This window comes from Diospyros lotus, chromosome 6 (assembly GCF_014633365.1).
Source record: "Diospyros lotus cultivar Yz01 chromosome 6, ASM1463336v1, whole genome shotgun sequence".
Taxonomy (NCBI): domain Eukaryota; kingdom Viridiplantae; phylum Streptophyta; class Magnoliopsida; order Ericales; family Ebenaceae; genus Diospyros; species Diospyros lotus.
In genome coordinates, this window is record NC_068343.1 from 7,969,279 (window position 1) to 7,990,453 (window position 21,175).

General features: G+C 37.5%; 4 protein-coding genes across 4 annotated transcripts in view; 2 read left to right on the plus strand and 2 right to left on the minus strand.

Moving 5' to 3' along the window:
- The window catches only part of LOC127803824 (ATP-dependent RNA helicase eIF4A), a 31,617-nt gene extending 26,396 nt beyond the window's left edge, over positions 1-5,221 (plus strand). The window contains exon 8 of the transcript XR_008023579.1: positions 4,456-5,221. The gene's annotated coding sequence lies outside the window, so the exon portion shown is untranslated. The remainder of the gene's footprint in view (positions 1-4,455) is intronic.
- Positions 5,222-8,424: 3,203 nt separating this feature from the next.
- On the minus strand, positions 8,425-9,421 carry LOC127803825 (protein PLANT CADMIUM RESISTANCE 2-like). The gene is made up of 3 exons (XM_052340365.1): positions 9,076-9,421; positions 8,763-8,972; positions 8,425-8,675 (listed from the first exon to the last, which is right to left on the minus strand). Exons 1-3 carry the CDS (start codon positions 9,305-9,307, stop codon positions 8,602-8,604), a joined length of 516 nt encoding a protein of 171 aa, XP_052196325.1. The 5' UTR covers positions 9,308-9,421; the 3' UTR covers positions 8,425-8,601.
- A 2,997-nt stretch (positions 9,422-12,418) lies between these two features.
- LOC127804117 (uncharacterized) lies at positions 12,419-13,516 on the plus strand. Its single transcript, XM_052340854.1, has 2 exons — positions 12,419-12,996; positions 13,127-13,516. Exons 1-2 carry the CDS (start codon positions 12,505-12,507, stop codon positions 13,178-13,180), a joined length of 546 nt encoding a protein of 181 aa, XP_052196814.1. The 5' UTR covers positions 12,419-12,504; the 3' UTR covers positions 13,181-13,516.
- Positions 13,517-19,121: 5,605 nt separating this feature from the next.
- LOC127803269 (cyclin-dependent kinase inhibitor 7-like) lies at positions 19,122-20,929 on the minus strand. The gene is made up of 4 exons (XM_052339372.1): positions 20,366-20,929; positions 20,060-20,115; positions 19,720-19,899; positions 19,122-19,613 (listed from the first exon to the last, which is right to left on the minus strand). Exons 1-4 carry the CDS (start codon positions 20,690-20,692, stop codon positions 19,544-19,546), a joined length of 633 nt encoding a protein of 210 aa, XP_052195332.1. The 5' UTR covers positions 20,693-20,929; the 3' UTR covers positions 19,122-19,543.
- Between the last annotated feature and the right edge of the window lie 246 nt (positions 20,930-21,175).

Here is a 21,175-nt window from a genome sequence, read left to right on the forward strand (position 1 = left end):
GGGTTTGCAATCTATTTACTTAAGGTCGTTAGCAGTGTTCAAAAACGCGCTAGGCGCTAGTCGGGCGCCAAGCTGGGGCCTAGCGCCTAGGCGGCGACTAGGAAAAATGATATATTTTTTTTTCTAAAACCTTTTGATGTAATTTGATATTATTTTCAAGTAAATCAAAGTTCAAAAGACAAGTGAAATAATGGAATTAAGACTTAGAAAATAAACTATTATATTAGTTATAAGTTCAAGAAGGTAGAAGCAGCAATAATACAACATAAACCATATCCGAAGAATCTAAGTCTAACTATCTAATTGGTCTTCTTCGTCTCCATATTCTTCCAATACATGATCTTCATCGGACTCAAAATCAAATTCATTGATTTCTTGCTCATCTTCTTCTTCTGATTGAAAATCATCTTCATGAAGCTCTCTCATCCCAGAACTTCTTCGAGCTGGAAGCATCTCGTCTGCTCTCGATGCTTCACCAACCACTTCCCAAGTGAGCCCCGTACTAGACTCAACTTCTTCATCATCTTCTCCATCAACAATCCATCCTTGTGCATTACTAGCATCACTAGCAAGTAGCACATCAACATTTCTTTCCTTCTCCCTTTTGTGCTTGTTCATCAATTTCGCATTAAATTGAACATAGACTAGATTGTTCAATCGATTCACGTCTAGTCTATTTCTTTACTTCGTATGTATCTACATAAATAAAATAAAAGCAATATCAATATAAATGATAACTGCACAAGGATAACTAATTGATAGTAAATAAATATAATTCATATATACACTAACCCCTTCAAAAGTGCTCCAATGTCTTTCACAACTAGATGAACTAGTGGATATACAACTTGATAATGAAGTGATGGATGAGCTTTTTAACTGTGTAGAGATGTTTTATCATTATGATGGTGAATTGCACAAGGAAGTGCAGATAGAGATGAGGTTTGGCCTTGCATGGTTTGTTGGCACGAGCTTGTTTCCAACACGTTGGACATAGGTGAACCTAGTACCAAGGGGAAGATGTAGACAAAAGAAGTTGCCTGCTCATGATCACAATCACATAGACTTTCTTTGGTAAAAACTTGACAAACACCATCATGAACTCATATTTCACTGCTTTAAGCACATCAAACCACAACTAGATATCACTTGCTAAAGAAGCGGTTTCCATTCATGAAAACATTCAATATATCATCATTGCCACAACCTATTGCTATAAGCCCTAGAAAAGCATAGGTATAGATATTGGCTTAAAAACATATTGAAGTCTACGGTAGTCGTGGGCATGACTACACCTTGGATGCCAAGGCCTAGTTGACAGATGAACAAGGAGTTGATTGGCGCACGAAGAGCCAATGCCAAACTTGTGTTGAACATCAACGAGAGAGTAATTTTTTGGGGTCGGAGGTAGATTTTTAGAGGGTTGATGAAGTTGGAAGAGAAGATTTTGGAGAGAGAAGACAGGATAGGAAGCAACAATAAAAGAAACAGTTGGATCTGTGTGGATAAGAGAAGGATGGGCTTGATGTTTAGCCATAGTGCAAAGATGGGCGTGCAAAAGAAGGGCAAGAAGACAATTGTGTGTTGTAGGGTTAGGCCTATTATAGGCCACTGCTTAGTTGCACAAGCTTAAGAAGAGATGGCTTCCATGCTGCTTGTCGGGTTTGCAGTGGAGCAACCAAAGATATTGGCAATACCAGTTGAAAGCAACCCACTTGCCAATTTCTTTTTCCCTAATCCCCCCCAAAAGGCCATTGACATTATAGATTTTGCATACAAAACAGGTTAGTGATGATCATTGGTATGGCTATATAATATAGTTGCTTGATCTCTTGAGCCACCTATATATATATTTCCACACAGAGATTTAGCCACAAAAGTTGAAAAACAAATTAGATAGGGAAAGAAAATTATTGAAAATGATGTAGATAAACCCCAAAGGTTTGCGATTGTGAAAGATGAATCTCTATTGAATCTTGATCAGGTGCTTCTTCCAATTCGGAAAGGCTAAGAAGAGTAGTAATAGAAGCAACAAGAGCCTAGTGAGTATCCTCCATATTTCCTTAATAGCCAAACTCTTCGGAGATCTTTATCTTTCTTTCTTTTTTTCTCTATATCTATATTATTATCTTTTCAAATATGTTCTCATGGCTTGAAATAAAAAGAGGATAGGAAGGGAAAAATGGGAAATTTCTCATTTCGGCTTGCATTTTTGGCCTAAGTTGGAATTCAACATGATCAACTTTGAGTGGAATTGACATTGGAATTCAGAATTGGAATGCATTCTTGCTTGTCCTTCTCTATATGAGAACATATTTCGAAAGATAATAATATTGATATAGCAAAAAAAGAAAGATAAAAATCTCGAGAGAGAATGGCTATTAAGGAAATATGGAGGTTGATGATCATGAGGCCCTTGTTGCTTTCACTACTCCTCTTCTCAGTCATCTCGAATTATAAGAAGTTCTCGATCAAGATTCAACACATATTCATATTCCGCATGCAAACCTTCTTTGGGGTTTATCTGCATCATTTTCAATAATTTTCTTTGCCTAACTAATTTGTTGTTTTGCTTTTGTGGCTAAGTTTCTATGTGAAAGTATACTTAGGTGGCTTAAGAGATCAAACAGCTGTATCATATAGTGATACTGATGAAAATGTGTAATATCAATGGCCTTCTTGGGGGGGTTTGGTTAAGAGGAATTGGCTGGTGGGTCTTTCTCAATTGGCATTTCCAATATCTTTGGTTGCTCCATCATTGTAGGCTTGGCAAACGGCATGGAATTCCACAGATTTTCAGGCTTGTGTACTCAAGCAATGACCTGCAATGGGCTTAACCCTACAACACACAATTTTCATCTTTCCTTTGTTTTTGCACACCCATCCCTGTACTATGGTTAAACATCAAGATTGTCCTCTTATTCTCCCTGGATCCAACTGTTTCTTCTATATCTGCTTCCTATATTGCCTTCTATCTTTGAAATCTTCTCTTTCAATGCTTCATCAACCCTCTAAAAATCTCTCCTGACCCAGAAAATTACTCTCCCTTTGATGCTCAATGTGGGTTCGACAATGGTTCTTAATGAACCAATCATCTCCTTGCTCGTCTATCGGCTAGGCCTTGGCCTCTAAGGCATAGTCATGGTTGCGGTTATCACATTCTTCAATATGCTATTAGGCTAATATCTATACGTATGTTTTTCTAAGGCTTGTAGTAAGTCATGACAAGGATGACCAATTAATGTTTTCATGAATGAAAACCGCTACTTTGGCAAGCGATTCCTAGTTGTGGTTTGATGTGCTTGAAGTGGTGGGGTATAAAATGATGAAGGTGTTTGCTAGGCTTTTACCAAAGAAAGCTGATGCGATGGCGGCCATGATTAGGCAACTTCTCTTGTCTACATCTTTCCTAGGGCATTGGGTTCAACTGTGTCTGTGTCCACACATGTTGGAAAGAAGCTTGGTGCCAACCACCCATGCAAAGCAAAAACCTCATCTATGCCCACTTGCATGTAGTTTTAAAGGGCTTTGTAGGTATGACAAGACATTCATGATAAGTATGAGAAATGCACGGGGACTATCTTTCACCATTGACAAGTTTTTTAGTCGTTTGCAACGGCAATGTTGCCAGTGGTAGGACTATGCGAGATGGACAATTGCATTCAAACAACCAATTGTTGGGTGTTGAGGGCTGAGGCAAGGTTAAGTTGGGTTGCTAATATAAACCTGGCCTCGTTCTATGGAGTTGTGTAAATATTTCTCTCCCTCTGCTTTCTTCTTGGCCAAAATAGAAATGGTCTTATTTTGAATAAGTTTTAGGTTGTCTTTTCCACCATGGATTTGAGGTTCTTTAGGTGAGTAGCTTGGTTTGTTATCTGATCTTCCTGGCAAAATTTGAAATTTACCAATTATAGAAAATTAAGTAGTCAAGTCACATGGGTGAACCCACTTCAGGACCAGTTCAATGAATGTATTGAATGTTCTGGGGCTCCCAGTACCTCCCTTAGGTTCAATGGTCCCCTTATGAAATTTACCAATTAGAGAAAATTAAGTAGTCAAGTCACATGGGTGAACCCACTTCAGGACCAGTTCAATGAATGTATTGAATGTTCTGGGGCTCCCAGTACCTACCTTAGGTTCAATGGTCCCCTTATAATGGCCACGAATAGTTTCCAAAGCTCATTCTTTGATGCCAGGTATATTTTGTGGCATGATTAGATCATTTTAAGGTACTGGTGACTTGAAAATTGTGTTTCAAATCTTTGTTCCCCTGTTCTTCTCTATTTGCTTGCCCTTGCAAATTCCTACTGAGAAAATCATAATGTAAGTAACAAAAAAAGAGAATCATATTTTATGGGTTATTTTTTGGTGAGTTCTTGTTCATTTTCTTACAATTTGTAGATGTAGATGTCTGCTTTCTGGCAATGACCAGAAGATAATAGCATCCTTATACAGGTAGCTTTGGAAGCAAAGCCAAATAAGGAAACTAATTTGACCACAAGGCCGTGTGATTTTTTAGTTGGAATGGTCCGGATGGATATCATTAGGTTTGGTATGAGTTATGGAGCAGGGCAACAGTTACAACTTCAAGAAGGTGAAGTTTTGTCTCACTCTTAATTAGTAATCTGATATCGCTTAAAACAAGGCAGTGGGCCCTTGGATCATCTTCCTGAAAACAGTATAGTTTCCTTTGAAACTGTTATCAAATGATCCAGACACAGCTCCATGTTTCCTGCTGCCAAATTATCGCGTAATTTGCCCTCCTTGGGGCCTTGATTTCGTCTGGCCCCACGTTGCCCTTCGGAATTATTTCTTGCCACCATTGATAGAAACACCAACGTGTAGCATTCTGTGATCATCAGGCCGTCAATGAGCACCTCTACCCTTATTTGTTGATTTTCTGATTATAGAAATGACTTGCATTTATGGGTGGCTGTTTTGAAACACTGCGGATATGAAGATTCTCAGCGGTTTGTTGTTTTGATTATTGAGACAAAGTTGCTATAGAAATATCAGGTACGGCATTCATCTCACTTAACCTGTCATTTAAAGTGAAAAGGGTAAGGTCGTGGACATAAAATTTTGTATGAAGTAATGTGCTCAATATTTTGTCTTCTTGTTTCATAAGAAAAAATTTCGTTATAATAATTTAAATTTATGTTAATGTTATTGTTATGTCGTTTTTTGACAAGTAGATATAAAGAGCCAATCATTCTAGTTGCTTTATTTGTACACACGTGATGTGATGAATGAACGACCCCAGATTCTTTGGAGAACAATGAAACTATCGCCATAATGGACCACCATGAATGAATACAGACGCATATAGATACAACTTGGGTGTAGATATGCGCGCGCGCGTCAGAGCTGGGAGAGACTGTAAACCATGGGAAGGTGGGTGGTATCATTAAAGAAGGATAGGAATGTTCCATTGTTCTCCAGGTCATAAATACTGGTGCTTTTTGAGTAGTAGATGACGTTACTCCAGAACTCCCTTTTAGTTGGTTTGGAACCAATTGTTGTAGTGTTGGAAATCTAGTTCCATAGTTTTAGTGGTTGCAAGAGAATTAGAATTCTGATTATTCATTTGTGTTAGGTAGCTTTAATACCACTTATTAGGATTGAATAGCAGACAATCGTATGCAAAAAATTAAGAGAAGAGGCGATACACAAATTTAATATGGTTCAGTTTCAATGCTAATGCCCACAATTTCACAAGAAGGTGATAAAATCCAATTTTGAACAGGAAAACTACAAAATCCTCCAATGAGTTCGGTTTTTGCATAAAGAAAGCTAGAAATCATTTCAATTCTTACAACTTCAGATAATTAGTTACACTTTGGGAAGCTTGTTTGTGGAACATACTCTAAACGCTCATCCATAATAATCAACTAATTTTTGGTGTTGTCAATTAACAATTGAACTAGGAGATTTTATTTACAAGCGACAATTCTAACGGGATTAAGTCTCATATGTCTTTCTCTGTCCTTTGGGCGTAACTAGATTGAGAATCCCAGGAGACTCCATTTCAATTAGACTTGAATTTAAGGAATTTCCTAACAATTCTTTTTTTGACTCAATTCTCCCACCATACCCAATTTCCATTTTTAATCAACTGAACCACGAACACATGATGGACCAACTTTGTGCAAGCATCAAAACAAACAAGTTGGGTAACGTATACCTGAATCATTAACATCGACTCCGGCTTCGATAGAGGTCCCCCCTAGTTTCACACTAAGCATGAAACGAAATAGAACCTCAACTTAATTTTTTTTCCCCCTCTTATCAAGGATTTTTGTAAGAATCAAGATCACTTCAAACCCTAGTATCACTTGAATTGCCTACAATCACACAGAAAACAAGAGAAAAAGGACATAAATTTAATGTGGTTTGACTTCAATGCTTGTATTTATCATCGCACAATAAAGGGAAAATTAATCCTCCACTAAATTATGTAGGTTTGTATGGGGAAATTAGAAAATCCTCACACAAAAGTTTTACACAAATAAAAATAAAATCCATCTCAAACCCAGTAACCACATATAATTGGTCTAACACATTTTTATATGTTTTGTTTATCATGTGGTACACATTTTGAACATATAACTAGATTAATAATGTGGCTAAGTATGTCATAAATTATTGTTGTGGTCAATCAATAATCAATTAAGGGGCTTTACTTTCTTCGGTAACCAAAGCTTTACTTATAGGTGATAACTTTAATAGGATTATCTCTCCAATATATATCTATATGCTCTATTCATAATTAGGTTGGTTTATCTCAGAGACTCCATTTCAAGTAGACTCAGAATTTGGTAAGTTATTAACTTGGAATGAATCGAGTTCCATGTATTTTTTTTGGAACCAAGATGGAAATATTAAGTAAATAATTTTACCATATTATTTTTACCAGTATAGTCAAAATAAAAATGTAAAGATACATCATTTGAAATTAATTTTAATTTTTAAATACTATTAGCTCTGTAAAATACATAATATCAAATGACATACTTTTATATTGTAGAAGATACTTAATTGTAATATTAATTACCAAAAAATAGATTACATACATATTTGTATGCTAACTTTTGACATGTAGAATTATAAGCAGTTCTTCAAAGAATTAAGAATACTTCTTCGTAAATTATGAATTGCTTTTAAAATTAAATATTTTTGATATGTGTAAAAAGTGTTTATAATTTTTAAAAAATAAACAATTTTAATTTTTGAAGTATTATAATTATAACTTGTGGAGCTGAGTAATGGCCTTTAAGGGGCCTAGTCCAACAAGGCACTATTGTCATCTTGCTCTTCTCTTGCATACGCATCAAACCCTTGTCTTGTTTCACTTTGATCCAGTCATTTCTTCCACTAGTGTTACCTATCTCCCCCTTTCCTAGATCTTATCTTCCAATGCTTTATTAACCCTCTAAAATCTACTTTTGGGCCCAAAAAATTACTCGCCTTTTGATGTTCAGATTGAGTTTGCCGTTGGCTTTTCACATGCCGATCAACTCCTCCTTGTCAAATGTCTAGGCCTTGGCAACTGAGGCGTAGCTATGGCCACACAGACCTTAATATGCTTTTGGGCCTTATTTGTACCTATGTTTTTCTAGGACCTGCAAGGATGATCTTTTCAATGTTTTCATGAACGGAAACTGCTACTTTGGCAAGCAATTCCTAGTTGTGTACATTGGTGTGCTTGGAATGGTGGTGGTATGAGATAATGATGGTGTTCGCAGCTTTTCTATCAAATGGAGCTGAGGGGATGGTCTCTAGGGGAATTCTCATCCAATCAACTTCTCTTGTCTACAACTTTCCCTACATGTTGGGTTTGACTGTGTCAACACGTGTTGGAAACGAGCTCGGTGCTAACCAACCATGCAAAGCCAAAGCCTCATCTCTATGTGCACTTGCATGTGTGGTTTTGAATGGCCTTGACATGCATGAGAAACGCTTGGGGAAGGGCTTTCACCATCAACAAAGTGGTTTTGTCATTTGTGACGGCAGCCTTGTCAATGGCGGGGTTGTATGAGTTGTAGCAACTGTATTTAGACCACTAATTGTGGGGTGTTGAGAGCTAGCACAGGATCAAGATTGGCTTTTAATATAAACTTGCCCTTTCTCTATTAGCTGGGCTGCCAATTGCAGCTGTAATGGGCTTGAGATTGGATATGGGCTTGAAGGGTCTTTGGCTGGACCTTTTGGCAAGCCTAACTAACTTGGGTTGTGTTAGTGATTCTCTTGATGAGAACAAATCGGGAAAAAGAAGCCAGTAGAGCTGGAGAGATGATTGGCATCCAAGAGAACCAACAAGTATAAAGAATATATTATATTAATTCAATTTTGGGTTCTTAGTTGCTCTTCTTTTTATTGGTTTATGATGGCCTTTTTTGGTTTGGAGGTGTTTTTTTTTTTCTTACGGCCTTGTTAATGGAGCATAATATCATATAGAATAAGAAAAAAAATTACTTACTAATACATAATCGTTCATGGCACAAAATTCCCATAAACAAATACTAACATAAATACCCACATGGTGGATTATGACAAGAGTTCATGAAAAGAAAGCTGAAATGCAGGTTGCAATTGAGCTTTTCATCGAACCATGGCTCCAATAACAGGAGCTACTGTAACTCCTCGCCTCTGTCTCTCCATGTTAGCTTGCCAACCTTTACATCAAAGTTCAAATAAATTAAGTCTTATACAGTGGAAATAGAGAGTATATATTTATAATTTTTGCATTTGTGTAAGTATACCTATGCTCATATCAAATCCACGATTTTTGAGCTCTCTATGTTCTTGACAAAGAGCACAAGTCTCGCAGCAGAAGTGAACCAAGCAATCCACACATGGTTCTTCCTCCAAATCATATTGCCCTCTTAATCTTGATCTGTAGAAACACGAGTACAAGCATGGCAATCCTATCAGCATCAGCAGTGCATATATTCCTCCTCTTGCAGCGCAAGCTATATATATACATTCAAAAAGAAGAGTTAAAGGAAAAAAATCAACCCCATTAATTTAACCAAAATTAATGAAAGAAGTGCATAATCAAATAAGCAGGCTTACATCTTGAGCCTTGGTTCACAATCTCGGCAATCTGTCCGAAGGTGATGCACGGACAAAAGCACGTGATGAATGCGTTTGCTGGGTCATCGAAGCAGTGGCAAAGGCCGGTCGACCACTGGCCGCCGGTGCCGGGATGGTGGAGGCCGGAGGGTGGGTAAGGCAGCCCCGGAGAGATGTTCATGGCTCCGGGATGACCGTATATTCCGTTGCCATGGTGAGATGAAGAATGCATTGTTATATATATGTGTATTGAAAGGATTAATTTGAAGAGGTGGAAGAAGAAACAAGAGATGGACAGTACTTAAAGACCGCGTTCCCAGGGACTTGATAACTTTCTTAACTTGAAAACGGTACCAAGGACGAATTGGTTTGTGGGGGTCAAAAATCAAAATTATATATGCATGGATTGATGATGAAGCTTCATCATGTGCAGCAAACAGTATTCAGATGGATTCAAGCCGTTGATTGGAGAGGATTTGTTGGATGAAAGCTGTATATGTGCTGGATATTTAAGGAAACACGTGCATCTCTGAAACTTGGAAATTGGACATTATTAATTGGGTATGGTGATGAAATTCTCTTGCAAGAATCGAAGCAAAGAATGCGAGTCAATTGAGACCAGCTTGCGTTGCGTTGCTTGTACTATATATATATTTTATTATTCTTCTGTGATCTCAAATCTCAATGTATACAAACATACAGATACAATGCCATGAAGGCACTTGGGATTCAAAGCCAAGGTTTTCATCCATGTTAAAGCAAATATTGAGTGGCAGTGGCACAACGTATTTAAGAAGGGTAAATCCCATTTCCCTTTGTTTTGTTTTGCTGGGATGCAAGTTATAAACCCAAGGCATAAGGCCTAGATAGATCAACCCAACCCACACCACACCGCACCACACCACACCAGGTACAGGCATTGTGCCAGCAGCCCCTTTGTAACAGCGCAATAAACTTAGGACTAGATGCCTTGATTGCTAACAGCCCGTTTGGTAACTTTTTATCAACTTTTCTAAAATGCAATGGACCATTATTTTTTTTTAAAGAAAAAAATACAAACATAAAGTCAAATGAAAACTTAAAAGCCTCAAGAACAAAAGGTTGAAACATAAAAACAGGGCAACAAACTAGAGTAGGAAAACCAACTGCACCTTAAATCAATCTGAAACCACTCAAATCTGCGTAGAGGTTGAGAATTTTCCAGCTTTGGAGGCCATCCTTGAATCTCATGGACGCAATATAGAGCAGGAAAAAACCCCCCATCTATACGCACTCTTCTAACTAACTAAGCTTGGATTAATCAAATGGGCCTTCTTTGAGAGGCCGGAACAAGGGAGCAAGGAAAAGGGGATGGCCCAAACGATTTGGTCCAACCAAGGCCCACGAAGAAAATAAGAGAATCGAGTTGAGTCCAAGGAAGGAAGGGAAGAAGAGCCCAGAGAGCCGAAGAAACCAAGTGGAATGAGGGCCGTGAAATCAACCGGAACACGAAGAAATGTGTGGTTTTCATCTTGAGTTTTTTTTAAAAAAAAATAGAAACTGGGCCAAGGGCGGATCTTGCCTTTGGTGATCCCACTGGACTTGTTTTTTTCCTTAATGTAAAATTTGATTTAATATTAAAAAATGAAAAGTTATAATTAAAAAAATAAGAAAAAAAATCAACTGTTCATGGTGTGCTTCTAAGTTTATGGAATTAAATTGATCTAACAATGTAATTAATTGAAAATGTTAATATATATATATAACTTTTAATTTTATGCACACTAAAGGGAGAAGTGAACCTCATATTCTCTTCTTAAGTACAACTTTTTTTTTGTCTTTTTTTTACTTTTCCCAAACCTTCTTCTCTTATATATGACACATATATAAGCGTCAATTTCCCTTTGTACAAGTTTAACCTTTTTATGCCATTTTTTGTACAATTAATTAATAGTTGTTAGTGTTAAAATTAAACATACTTATTATTATAAAATCAATTAATTAATAAAAAAATACTTACACCTTAAGATGATATATAAAAGATTTACTTAAATATTCCCTAATCATTACTTACTACTAACAACAATTAATAATTAGCATTTCCGAAATTTGATTTGCTGTTATTTTCGTGGAGGTTTGAGGATTGTGTGTCGTTATTGTGTCTGGAGGTTTTATGATTGATTCGATGGATAAAAGGGTGATGACGTGGTCGTGGTCCCACGGATGCATCCGTTTCGCCAGCTTTCTCACTTAAAAACAGTCAAAAGCTCCGTCAACTTGGAGGTAACATGCCAACGCCCCAGCAGCAGTATCCCAATTTCACCAAATAAATAAATAATTAAAAACAGTTATATCCATAATAATTAATGATTAAATCATTAGTACTACTCGTAAACTTACAAAATGGAACATTAGCTTAATTTAATTTTTTTATATGATGGATAGATAGAAAGAAAATATATAAGCTGGAAATGGAATACCACTTTATTATTATTATTATTATTATTGTATTTTTCACTTTGAAACACGAGACATGTTCCTTTCTTTGCCAGCAATGGAAACTGCTCACAGCTACATGGCCGAAATCTGCCTACATCTCATCCATTATTTTATCACATACCCTCCATAAATTCATCACTAAAACAGTGCCCCCCCATTTTAAATGTTAAAATAGTCATCAATGACCATGGATGGTTAATATATGACATGCACATGCATGTATAGGCATTCTGCATTCAGCTAGCATCCTTCAATTATTAATGGTGCATCTTCCACATTAATTTATATAATAATAATTAAATCTATTTAGATAGAATCTTATATATATGAAAATTTGTTTTATCTCCTCAAATCAATTATATTTTTTACAGTAATTATAAATGCATTTATTACAATACCAATGTGTGTGTGAGAGGTGTTTAAGTCACAAGATAATTAATTAAAGTAGTTAAAAAATCTCAGAAAATTAATTTGATTCTCATATATATTTTCACACTCAATTAATTTTGTAATTATATATATGATCCAAAGATGTTGTAGTTTCGTAGTTCACCTGCTTGTCAGATTCATTGAATTCAATTCAATGGATGCTTTTTCCCTTCTTCAACTCTGTAGAACATAAATTAAAGGTGGTCAAAAGTGAGTATCCAGGATCCCATTTCAGAGATTTGGCCAGAATGGAATGGCAAACCAGATGCATGTGATGACAAAACCCATCATATCATCATGACATGACATGCATGTATGCATGCATGTACGTACTACTCTTGAGAGAGAACGTACATGAGAGAGAGAGAGAGAGAGAGCGAGAGACCCCCCACCCCACCCCACCACCATCAGATATAAATACAGACATCTACCGAGTGGGTTGAAACAGTGGCAGAGTTTAATGGTGCTTTCAATAATAAGCTCTCTTTTGTTGTAAGTACAGAGCCCCTCCCCCAAGCTTCCATGGCATCATCATGCTTGGACATGTACTCTTCTTCTTCCTCCACCGCCCAAAGCAGCTCCATGAGCCCCAGAATCTCCTTCTCCAACGACTTCGTCGATTCCAACCACTCGCCAGCCGCTCATCATATCATCCAGCCCAGACAGCCTCCTCCGGCCGCCTCGCCGGACTTCGAATTCTCCGTCACCAACTACTCCATGATGAGCGCCGACGAGCTGTTTTTCAAGGGCCGGTTGCTGCCCTTCAAGGACTGCCAGTTGCAGAATAATAATAATAAGCCCACTACTCTCCGGGAGGAGCTGCTCGTGGAAGACGACGAGGAGGAGTTATCTCTCAGGCCGCCAAAGGGTTCCAATAAGTGGAAGGAGATTCTGGGACTGAGGAAGGCCCACACTGGTTCCAAGAAGCCTGCTAAGCCTGATTGGTCCATAGAGAAGAAGGCTGGTTTTGGCCATGATCAAGAGGGAGACTCTAGCAAGAGCACTCATCATCAGGTGAGTTTTGTTTTGATTAAAATTCGTGGAAGTATATATATATATATATAACGCTCATAATGCACTCTCTCTCTCTCTCTCTCTCTCTCTCTCTCTCTATGTGTTTTATTTATTGTGGTTTTATTTGCAGGAAGTGAATAATGGAGGGACAGGGGGTTGCAGAGATGTGGAGTTTAAGATGTGACAGCGGGGGCATGCAGGGGGGAGGCTTGTTTCTTCATGAAGGGTGATCATTTGTAGAGATTTGGGTTGGGGCCAATTTCTTTTATTTTTATTTACGAGGAGGAGGAGGAAGAAGAGGATGATGATGATGATGATGATTTTGTTTTGATTTGTTATGGTTTTAGATTGGGAGGGGATAACTATTTTGTCGTTAGCGGGAAGGGGGATTGGATTTTTAAACAACTTTTGATGATTCGTCTCTGTGCTGAACTCCTTGTGATGTCTAGAAGTTGGTGTTTGACTGTTGGCTATGTACAAAAGTGTTTGCAGTTGAAGAACTTCTCCGTGATTCTGATCAGGCTGGCTGGTGCTTTTCATCATTTAATTATTCATATTTACACCCCAATAACAGATTTGGATTTAACTATTATTTTAAGAAAAATTAAAAATACAAACAAATATTTTTTTTTCTTGTCTTCCCTTATAATTAAAATGGTCTTTTTCTTTTCTTTTCTTTTCTTTTTGGTCTTATGGGTAGACAACAAAGGCACAGAAAGTGAGAGGAACCAACCAATTACCAAATGGTCAAATTCCCTCTTCCCTCCCCCCACTAAAATCATCAATCAGTTCACTTAAAAACCCAACCAGAAGACAATTTTTTGCAAATTGAAGTCCATTTCAAGCATTGGCTTCCCAGTTTTATGAGGAACTATAAATTTAAGAGGCAAATATGGAGATGAACATGGGAGGCACATGCAGGGTCTCTGCTACTAAGTACTCCCAAGTAGTAAGTAGTACTTGTGGTGGTGGTGGTGGCGGCAAGTGAGAGTTTGAGTGGCGTGCCAGGCAGGCAGTCAGTCAGCAGTCAATGTGACAGCTAAGCCACAGCTGCCCACCATCTCACACCACCACCGCCCCATGAATTTCCACTAACTTCAATATTACAAAAAAAAAAAAAAAGTAAAACGGGCAACCCCCTCCTTCGCATTGAATTGGGTTTAATGTCAGGTATTTAGTAATTTTTATTTTATTTCAACTCAGTTAAGTGAATTTGATGGATTAATTCCATTTTAAATTTTGGGTGTCTTAGGTGAATTGAAACATTTTATTAAATAACCCCTTTTATCATTTCATTTGTTCAACCATTTAAAGCGCGTAGAATTAATTTGGGGGTGGGCACATGATGTCCCCGATTTCGTGTTAGAAGGAGATTGCTAAATCCATGAAAGAAGATGAAAGAGTGGGCAACCAACGCATGAGTAGCTAGGTTGAGATAAATGGGTAGGGTAGCTGCTTTGTCCTCTTCTGTTGGCAAATGGCAGAGGCGCGCCACGGACACATTCAGATGCCCAAAACAAAAAAAAGAAGGCAATGAGTTGCAGCGCATGTGCCGCCAGAAAGCCACGCTAACCTTTTTCTGCCGATCATTTGAATCTTAATTCAAACAGATTTAATTTGGGTCAATGGCTATTGCCTGCCTGCCTGCCTAATTAAGTTCTCTGCCCACGTTACCATAACAACATTAGTTAATTATTGTTGTTTATATTTTGCTTCATGTTGAAGAACCACAAAGGCTGGGACTTACACGTGCTCGCTTCAACGGAGCTTCATTTTTTATGCATCTTTGACCAATAACAGTGTTGTTTCGGGACCTCTTAATATATATATATATAGAATTATCTATAGCTAAAGCCGGATTATTACTTTTTAAGAAAAGAAACCTGTAAATTGATTATTACCAATAATCAATCATAAATTTCCCAATTGGCTGCCATAAAAAATGGAATTTACTCGAGGTTGATGATAGTGGGTTGATTTTATTTTACTTTTTTTTTTTTTTTTGAGTGTAGATAAATGGGGTAGGTCCTGTGGTTAATTAGACTTATTATTGATGATTTCCTGCCCACTATTAAAAAGCGTTACTTGTGCCAACTACCAAGGACATATATAAGATCGATGTTAATGGGTTGATTTAATTAAGACGAGAAGAGATACAGCTGATATTGATAAATATATATGGTCAGTGCTAAACATATGCCATAGTATTTATAGTACCCATTTGGGTTCATCATTCATGGCATTGAAGCATTGGATTCCCGGGCATTGTCGCATGGCCACTCACCTTTAGTCAAATTTAGTGTCAAAAACAGTGGAGCCCCAGATCTGGAAAAACAGCCGATCGATCGAGTCCATGCCCAGAAATTTCCAATCGGAGTTGCTTCAATTGGAAATCTGAGATCTATTTCATTTAGCTATTTTTCAACTTTTGGGGGAATGGAAGATATGGGATTCATTGGATTTTTTCGTTTTTCTATCAAATACAAATGAAAATCTTGTATTTTATATATACTAGGATAGAAATATTAAGGCTACTATGCATTAGTCTTGTTTTGATAATAAACCATTTCGTTACGGGTTTATATTTTGACAAATAAAATTTGTTTTGAAATTTCTAATTTGCTAAAAATGAAAAGAAGGCCCATATTTTCTCTTGTAGAATGAATGTTCAAATCATTTCAGGAAATGGGCTTCAATATTTCCTATAGGCTCGAGTGAGCGTCCTCTTATAGGGCCGGCCCTTTGGCCTTATAATACTCTTCTCTTTGGGCTGGCTCCAATGGCTTCTTTAGATCCACAAGTCTGCACTCATCATTCCACAAGCTCATTGAATATGGGCCCTTCTCATTATGACTACAGGTAGGATGTAAATGAGTTTTCATGGCTTATATTTTTTTTATTATAAATTTTATATTTAACAACTGGGGAGATTTTAAATCAAATTAATTGGAGACTCATTTACATAGATTTATTTCCAATTTTGCGAGAAGAGAACAGCTTATTTGTGTCCAATACGGAAACAAATAAAATGTACTTAATAACAAATGGATTTATTGTGGAAACTGAAATGATAGTGAGTGAAGTCAATTATTACAAAAAAAACAAAGTATAAATTCTATGGGCAGCGGGCAGTGGAGGTCAAACATTCCGCGAAGAAGAGACCTGGTTTGGGAGGAGGTCAGGTCGGGTCCCCAGGCACACCATAAAAGAGGGCGCCAGATCCAAGACCAACTCCCAATCTCACTCAAGCGTTAACCACGCGACTGACGGCGCCAAATTCGCCCCTTGTTTGTTCTACCTGCCGCTGCTTCTCCACAGTTCCTTCATCCCAACTAATTTTAATTTTTACTTAAAGCAAATTAATTGATTCGTTTAGTTAATTAATCTTTTTTAAAAAAATACTGGTTTTGTTAGCATGCATGCAACGGTGGTGGTTGTAATAGGAGATGGTAATTGTGTCGTGTTGTTTAAGCAGGACATGCAGCAGATATAAGGTTCAGACAGACAAAGTGAAAGAGTGACAATCCTTTCATTCATGTTCATACTACTGCTACAAGCGGACATTTTTCTTATTCTGGGCAAGCACAAATTACTATAGCGATGGCCTAAAGTACACATGCAATTAATTAATCTTCAGTCCGCTATATATCCTTTCATTCACCATTTGGCAGTTGCGGTTCATATGTCAACTCCATTGCCATTCCCTCCTTTTTAATTCTTGTACCTTCCCGACCCATGCCACTGCAAATTTAATTTATGCGCCATGACTAATTCTTACCATTAAGATTTTTTTGGTACGTACACCCAAACTTCATTTGATTTGCATGAACGGGATACCATAAGGGGCTGATTTTTTTTGAGAATCCAACCCGGCCCTTACACACTTTTGACATTAATTTCCGATTTATCACTTTGTACCTTAAGGTGAGATGATTAGAACAAATCACTAAACTCTATCAAGATGTTTATGTCAGTGTTTGCAAAAAAAGAAAAGAAAAAAAAAAGACAAAGTTAGATCTTTCAGTCTAACCATCAACGTTTAAATTAGTATATAATATCAATAAATATGTATTGAGCGATAAATTAGATAGATTTATTTATAAAGGTTCTACCCTTTATATAAATTGGATGTGACGAGATGCTCAATATTAATTTATGAGATTTTTTTTATTCTATTTCAAATTTTTCGAATTGAGATTTGAGAAAATTGAATTAATGACTTATCTCTTGAATTTTAAAAGACAAAAGGGCACGTGTTATTCTTTTATTGCTTAGTAATAGAACACGTAACGTGTCAAAATTTGTTATTTATTAAAAATAATTTAGTAATTTCATTCTTTAAATGCCCCATAAGTTTTTTGTTTTTTCATTCTCTCTTTTCATTTAGGGAAAGAATCTGTATGATATACCAACAAGATATATAGTTAGATTCTAATTTATTTTCGTTTTTTTGGTGAAATGAAGATGCAAAGCTTGACACATGCCATTTCAAATTGCATGATATAATTCGGAGAATTGAAAAATCCAGCTTTCACGGACAATAATCATATATAATATTGCAAGAATATATAGGTCATACATGCAATTTCCAATTTCTTGTATGATGTGAGGTATATATTAAACTAATAATTTACGTTTTCCCATGAGCTCTGAATTCTACAAAATGAACTGCACTCGGTCCAAGAGTGATCGTATAGTCGACCGAACGGAATGTCACCATGAATAATTCCAAATACGTGATACTAAAACATACAAACCCGTCGATGAATGGCTAATTGTTTTCACTACCGGGCTATATATAGCTAGCCGCGTAGAGTCTTCTATTATTAATCGGGGAAAAGAATGGGAACGGGGAAATATGAGAGACCCCCAACTAAGGCAAGAATGTTTTAGAATGACAGATCAATATGAATGTGTTTTGAGTTTTAACAATTGGATTTGTTGGATTCTTTCTATTTTGCATGTACGAAGTTCAACTTCAAACGTGTAAATTACTATATCGTAACTTTGTTACAGGCTTTCAAAAGGAGTGGCTTGGCTTGGCAATACAATCATAACCAACAAAAGAGAAACGCGAGTCTGGAAGCATGTGCTTTGTCTTCCGCCTCTTTTCTTTATCGTGATATAATATAATTTAGCCATCGGGTTAAAAAAGTATACAAATTACAAAACAACCCTCCTTGTGGATAAGAATCTCTGAAGAGTATGGAAATGTATTACGCCAATTATATGTAAACCGCAGCCTACAATGATTGGTAAAAAAAGAAAATGAAAATAAAAATTAATGAAAATGGAAATTCAAAATTGCCTCCCTGAGTCCCTGACGCACAAATCCCACATGCTTGCTGCGAAATGGTGGACCACACTCCCTAGAAATGTCTATATATGTGGCCCCTCTTCCTCATCTCTCGTATTGTTTGTGGCAAGTTACCATTTTTGTCATTGTTGCTTTCCGTAACTGTTTTAGCTCGGTTAAAAAAAATTAAAAAAAAAAAAACTTAATAGCTGAGGTACGTAGTAAATTCTGTCCCGGCTGGGCCGGCTCCCAGTCTCGACTGATTGTACAAAGTAGGGTACAACCTAACTCTATTCCACATGGAATTGCGTCAGCTTTCCAATCTTCAACACGCGTACGTAGCTTCAACGGCAAGGTGCGTCCAGCCACCAGCCTTCCTCCAAATCAACTACTTCCCAAAGCGCTCCGCTCGCCAACTTCATCTCTCCCCGAAATAATAATAATAATAATAGTAATAATATAACTATTAGAATAAAATTAACTAGATTTATTTTTTACTGTTCAACCTATAAAATATTTTAAATATCATTTAATTAAGTATATATAATAACAAAGACTTATTATAAATATTTAAAATATTTTATAAATTAAAACTATAAAAAATAAGTATGATGTAAACTGAAAATAATGAACCTTTTATTATTATTATAATAATCCATTCATGAAAATGTCTTGATATTTCACACTGAAGTATGAACCCAGATGGTGGAAAAGATAAGGATATTCTATGAAGGATATTCAACGGCTGTCCAAAACAAGAAAAAAAAAAGAAAAGAAAAGAAGACGAAAGAACAAATTCATAGTAAATATTAGGACAAAGACTAGATACTAATCAACAAAGGAACGCTTTTCACTGATGAAATCGTCTACAAATTTGGAAGAAGTGAATTAATTGCAGACGGAAAAGCTAAAATAGCTGACTGACATTAATATCGCATTCGTACCGGCCGGCGGAAGAGCAGAGAAGCAACAGACACGTAATTTAGGGCTAAGAGATAACTGAACCTTTATTCGAGCAGGATTTCTCAGACGCTTCTCCGTATACCAGTCCAGTATCAGAACAATCAGATCACCTACTTCACTGAGAGAGAGCGACACAGAGAACTGTACATCAACAAGAGAACAAAAGACCTAGACCAACAAGAATTAAATTAAAATTAGATGGCGCTGCTAAATTTAATTTCCAGAAGAATCCATTGTGGTCTTCTCAATTTCTAGGCCTTGTCTTTAATTTCTTCCTTAATTTCTTCCTCACGGCTTTAGCATAATCCACTCATAGCGACCTTGCAAGGGCACGTCCTTCACAATGTCGTAGTTATACCTGCGAGTACGAACTTCCGCTTAGAGCTGTTTGTACTGTTAAAGTCTGAGAAAATTTAAAAAAGTCGGAGCAAATTTAGGTTGGCACATGTGCTGTGTAAGCTTACTTCTTTTTAAACTGTTCGTGAAGGTCTTCTTCTGCAGCAGCGAAGAATTCTTCAAGTTCGGTTGCTGATGGCATCTTCTCGGCCGAGGATCTGCGGCGAGAATTTGCCTCCAATGGCCTTGTGGTTGATTCTAGCTCTCCCGATTCGCCTTGCAACTCGCTGGACGGCGTGGACTCTCTCCTGAAAAAAGGTAACAACCATTGGAGCTATATACAGACTGGAGGAGCATATACAGTGCCTCACAGCTTTGGATCTCTCTTTTCCAGTCTCGAATTCATGTCAAGCAACGAAAAGCACAAAACTAGCTATATGGGAAGGTTAAATAAACTACGGCAAATACCTATCTCCGTTGTCGAAATCACAAGTCGAACTTTCCTTTTGAAGACGGCTGTCATCCTGCAAAAATAATAAGTTCAAATTTAGAAATATGCAAAAATCAAAGCAATCACGGCACAAGAACAGAAATAAATTCATGAGAGAGAAGGTAAAAGCTATATTCATGCGTGTGCTTGTGTGTGTGTGTGTGTGTGTGTGTGAGAGAGAGAGAGAGAGAGAGAGAGAGAGTATGTGTGTGTGTGTGTTATGAAACTCTCTTTCGGAGAAAAAGAATTGTAGGACAATTTAAATTTTGCGACTCCTGGCATACCTCCAGATCTACTATTTCTAGCACCTCCTTCGCGAGGTCGCTCGAACCGTTACTCGAGCAACAAGAAGCCTGAACCTGATCGGAGCTAGGGCTCGAGGATCTAACTTTCGAAGCCGTCTGTCTTCCAGAATTTGACGAAGTTGCTGTGGAAACCGGATTCTCCTTCTTAATTGCCACTCGGCGGCGACTTCTAAGCTGAACTAGAGAGGAAGAGAACTTCAATTCTGCAGCTCCGAGCTTCCTTTTCTTCACTGGTCCCGAATTCGCTCTTGCCTCGATGGCCAGAGCTTGGGCTCTCGTCCTGACACCAACATGAGCTATCTCCATAACTGCAATCTCTCCAATTCCCTCGGGATTCCTCACATACAGTCTACTTAATTGTCCGCCATCTCCAATTCTTCAACCGAAACTCCGTGAATTTCTCTATGCTTTCTCTGTCGACAACTTCGTTAATTCTTGTATGCAACCACTGAGAATTCTACTGTTCCTGTTAGTTTGAGAGAGAGAGATAGAGAGAGAGAGACGGAGACGATGATGGTGATGATGACGATGCGGATGGCTAAACGGTTGGGGATGGGTTTTTATTGGCCCCGTAACGTGCGTATGCGTATGTGGTCCCAACCCCGTGGGTAATGACGGGGTCTACGGGCGACCGTAACGGGAAATTTGACGGCGACGTTACGCAGATCTGGGCTACAGATGTTTGTACGTACACAGAGAGGCTGCCAAGTCGACGTGCGCCATGTGTTGTCGAATTTACTGGTAATTTTTCTTTTCTTTCTTTTTGTTTGGTATGATCATCATCATATT

Coding starts and splice junctions, on each gene's coding strand:
- LOC127803825 (XM_052340365.1), bottom strand. CDS start 9,307: ATGCATTCTTCATCTCACCATGGCAACGGAATATACGGTCATCCCGGA. Junction 8,973..9,075: donor TGTGAACCAAGGCTCAAGAT/GTAAGCCTGCTT, acceptor GTATATATATAG/CTTGCGCTGCAAGAGGAGGA. Junction 8,676..8,762: donor TGGATTTGATATGAGCATAG/GTATACTTACAC, acceptor TTTGATGTAAAG/GTTGGCAAGCTAACATGGAG.
- LOC127803269 (XM_052339372.1), bottom strand. CDS start 20,692: ATGGAGATAGCTCATGTTGGTGTCAGGACGAGAGCCCAAGCTCTGGCC. Junction 19,900..20,059: donor GATTTCGACAACGGAGATAG/GTATTTGCCGTA, acceptor ACCTTTTTTCAG/GAGAGAGTCCACGCCGTCCA. Junction 19,614..19,719: donor CACGAACAGTTTAAAAAGAA/GTAAGCTTACAC, acceptor TCGTACTCGCAG/GTATAACTACGACATTGTGA.
- LOC127804117 (XM_052340854.1), top strand. CDS start 12,505: ATGGCATCATCATGCTTGGACATGTACTCTTCTTCTTCCTCCACCGCC. Junction 12,997..13,126: donor GCAAGAGCACTCATCATCAG/GTGAGTTTTGTT, acceptor TTTTATTTGCAG/GAAGTGAATAATGGAGGGAC.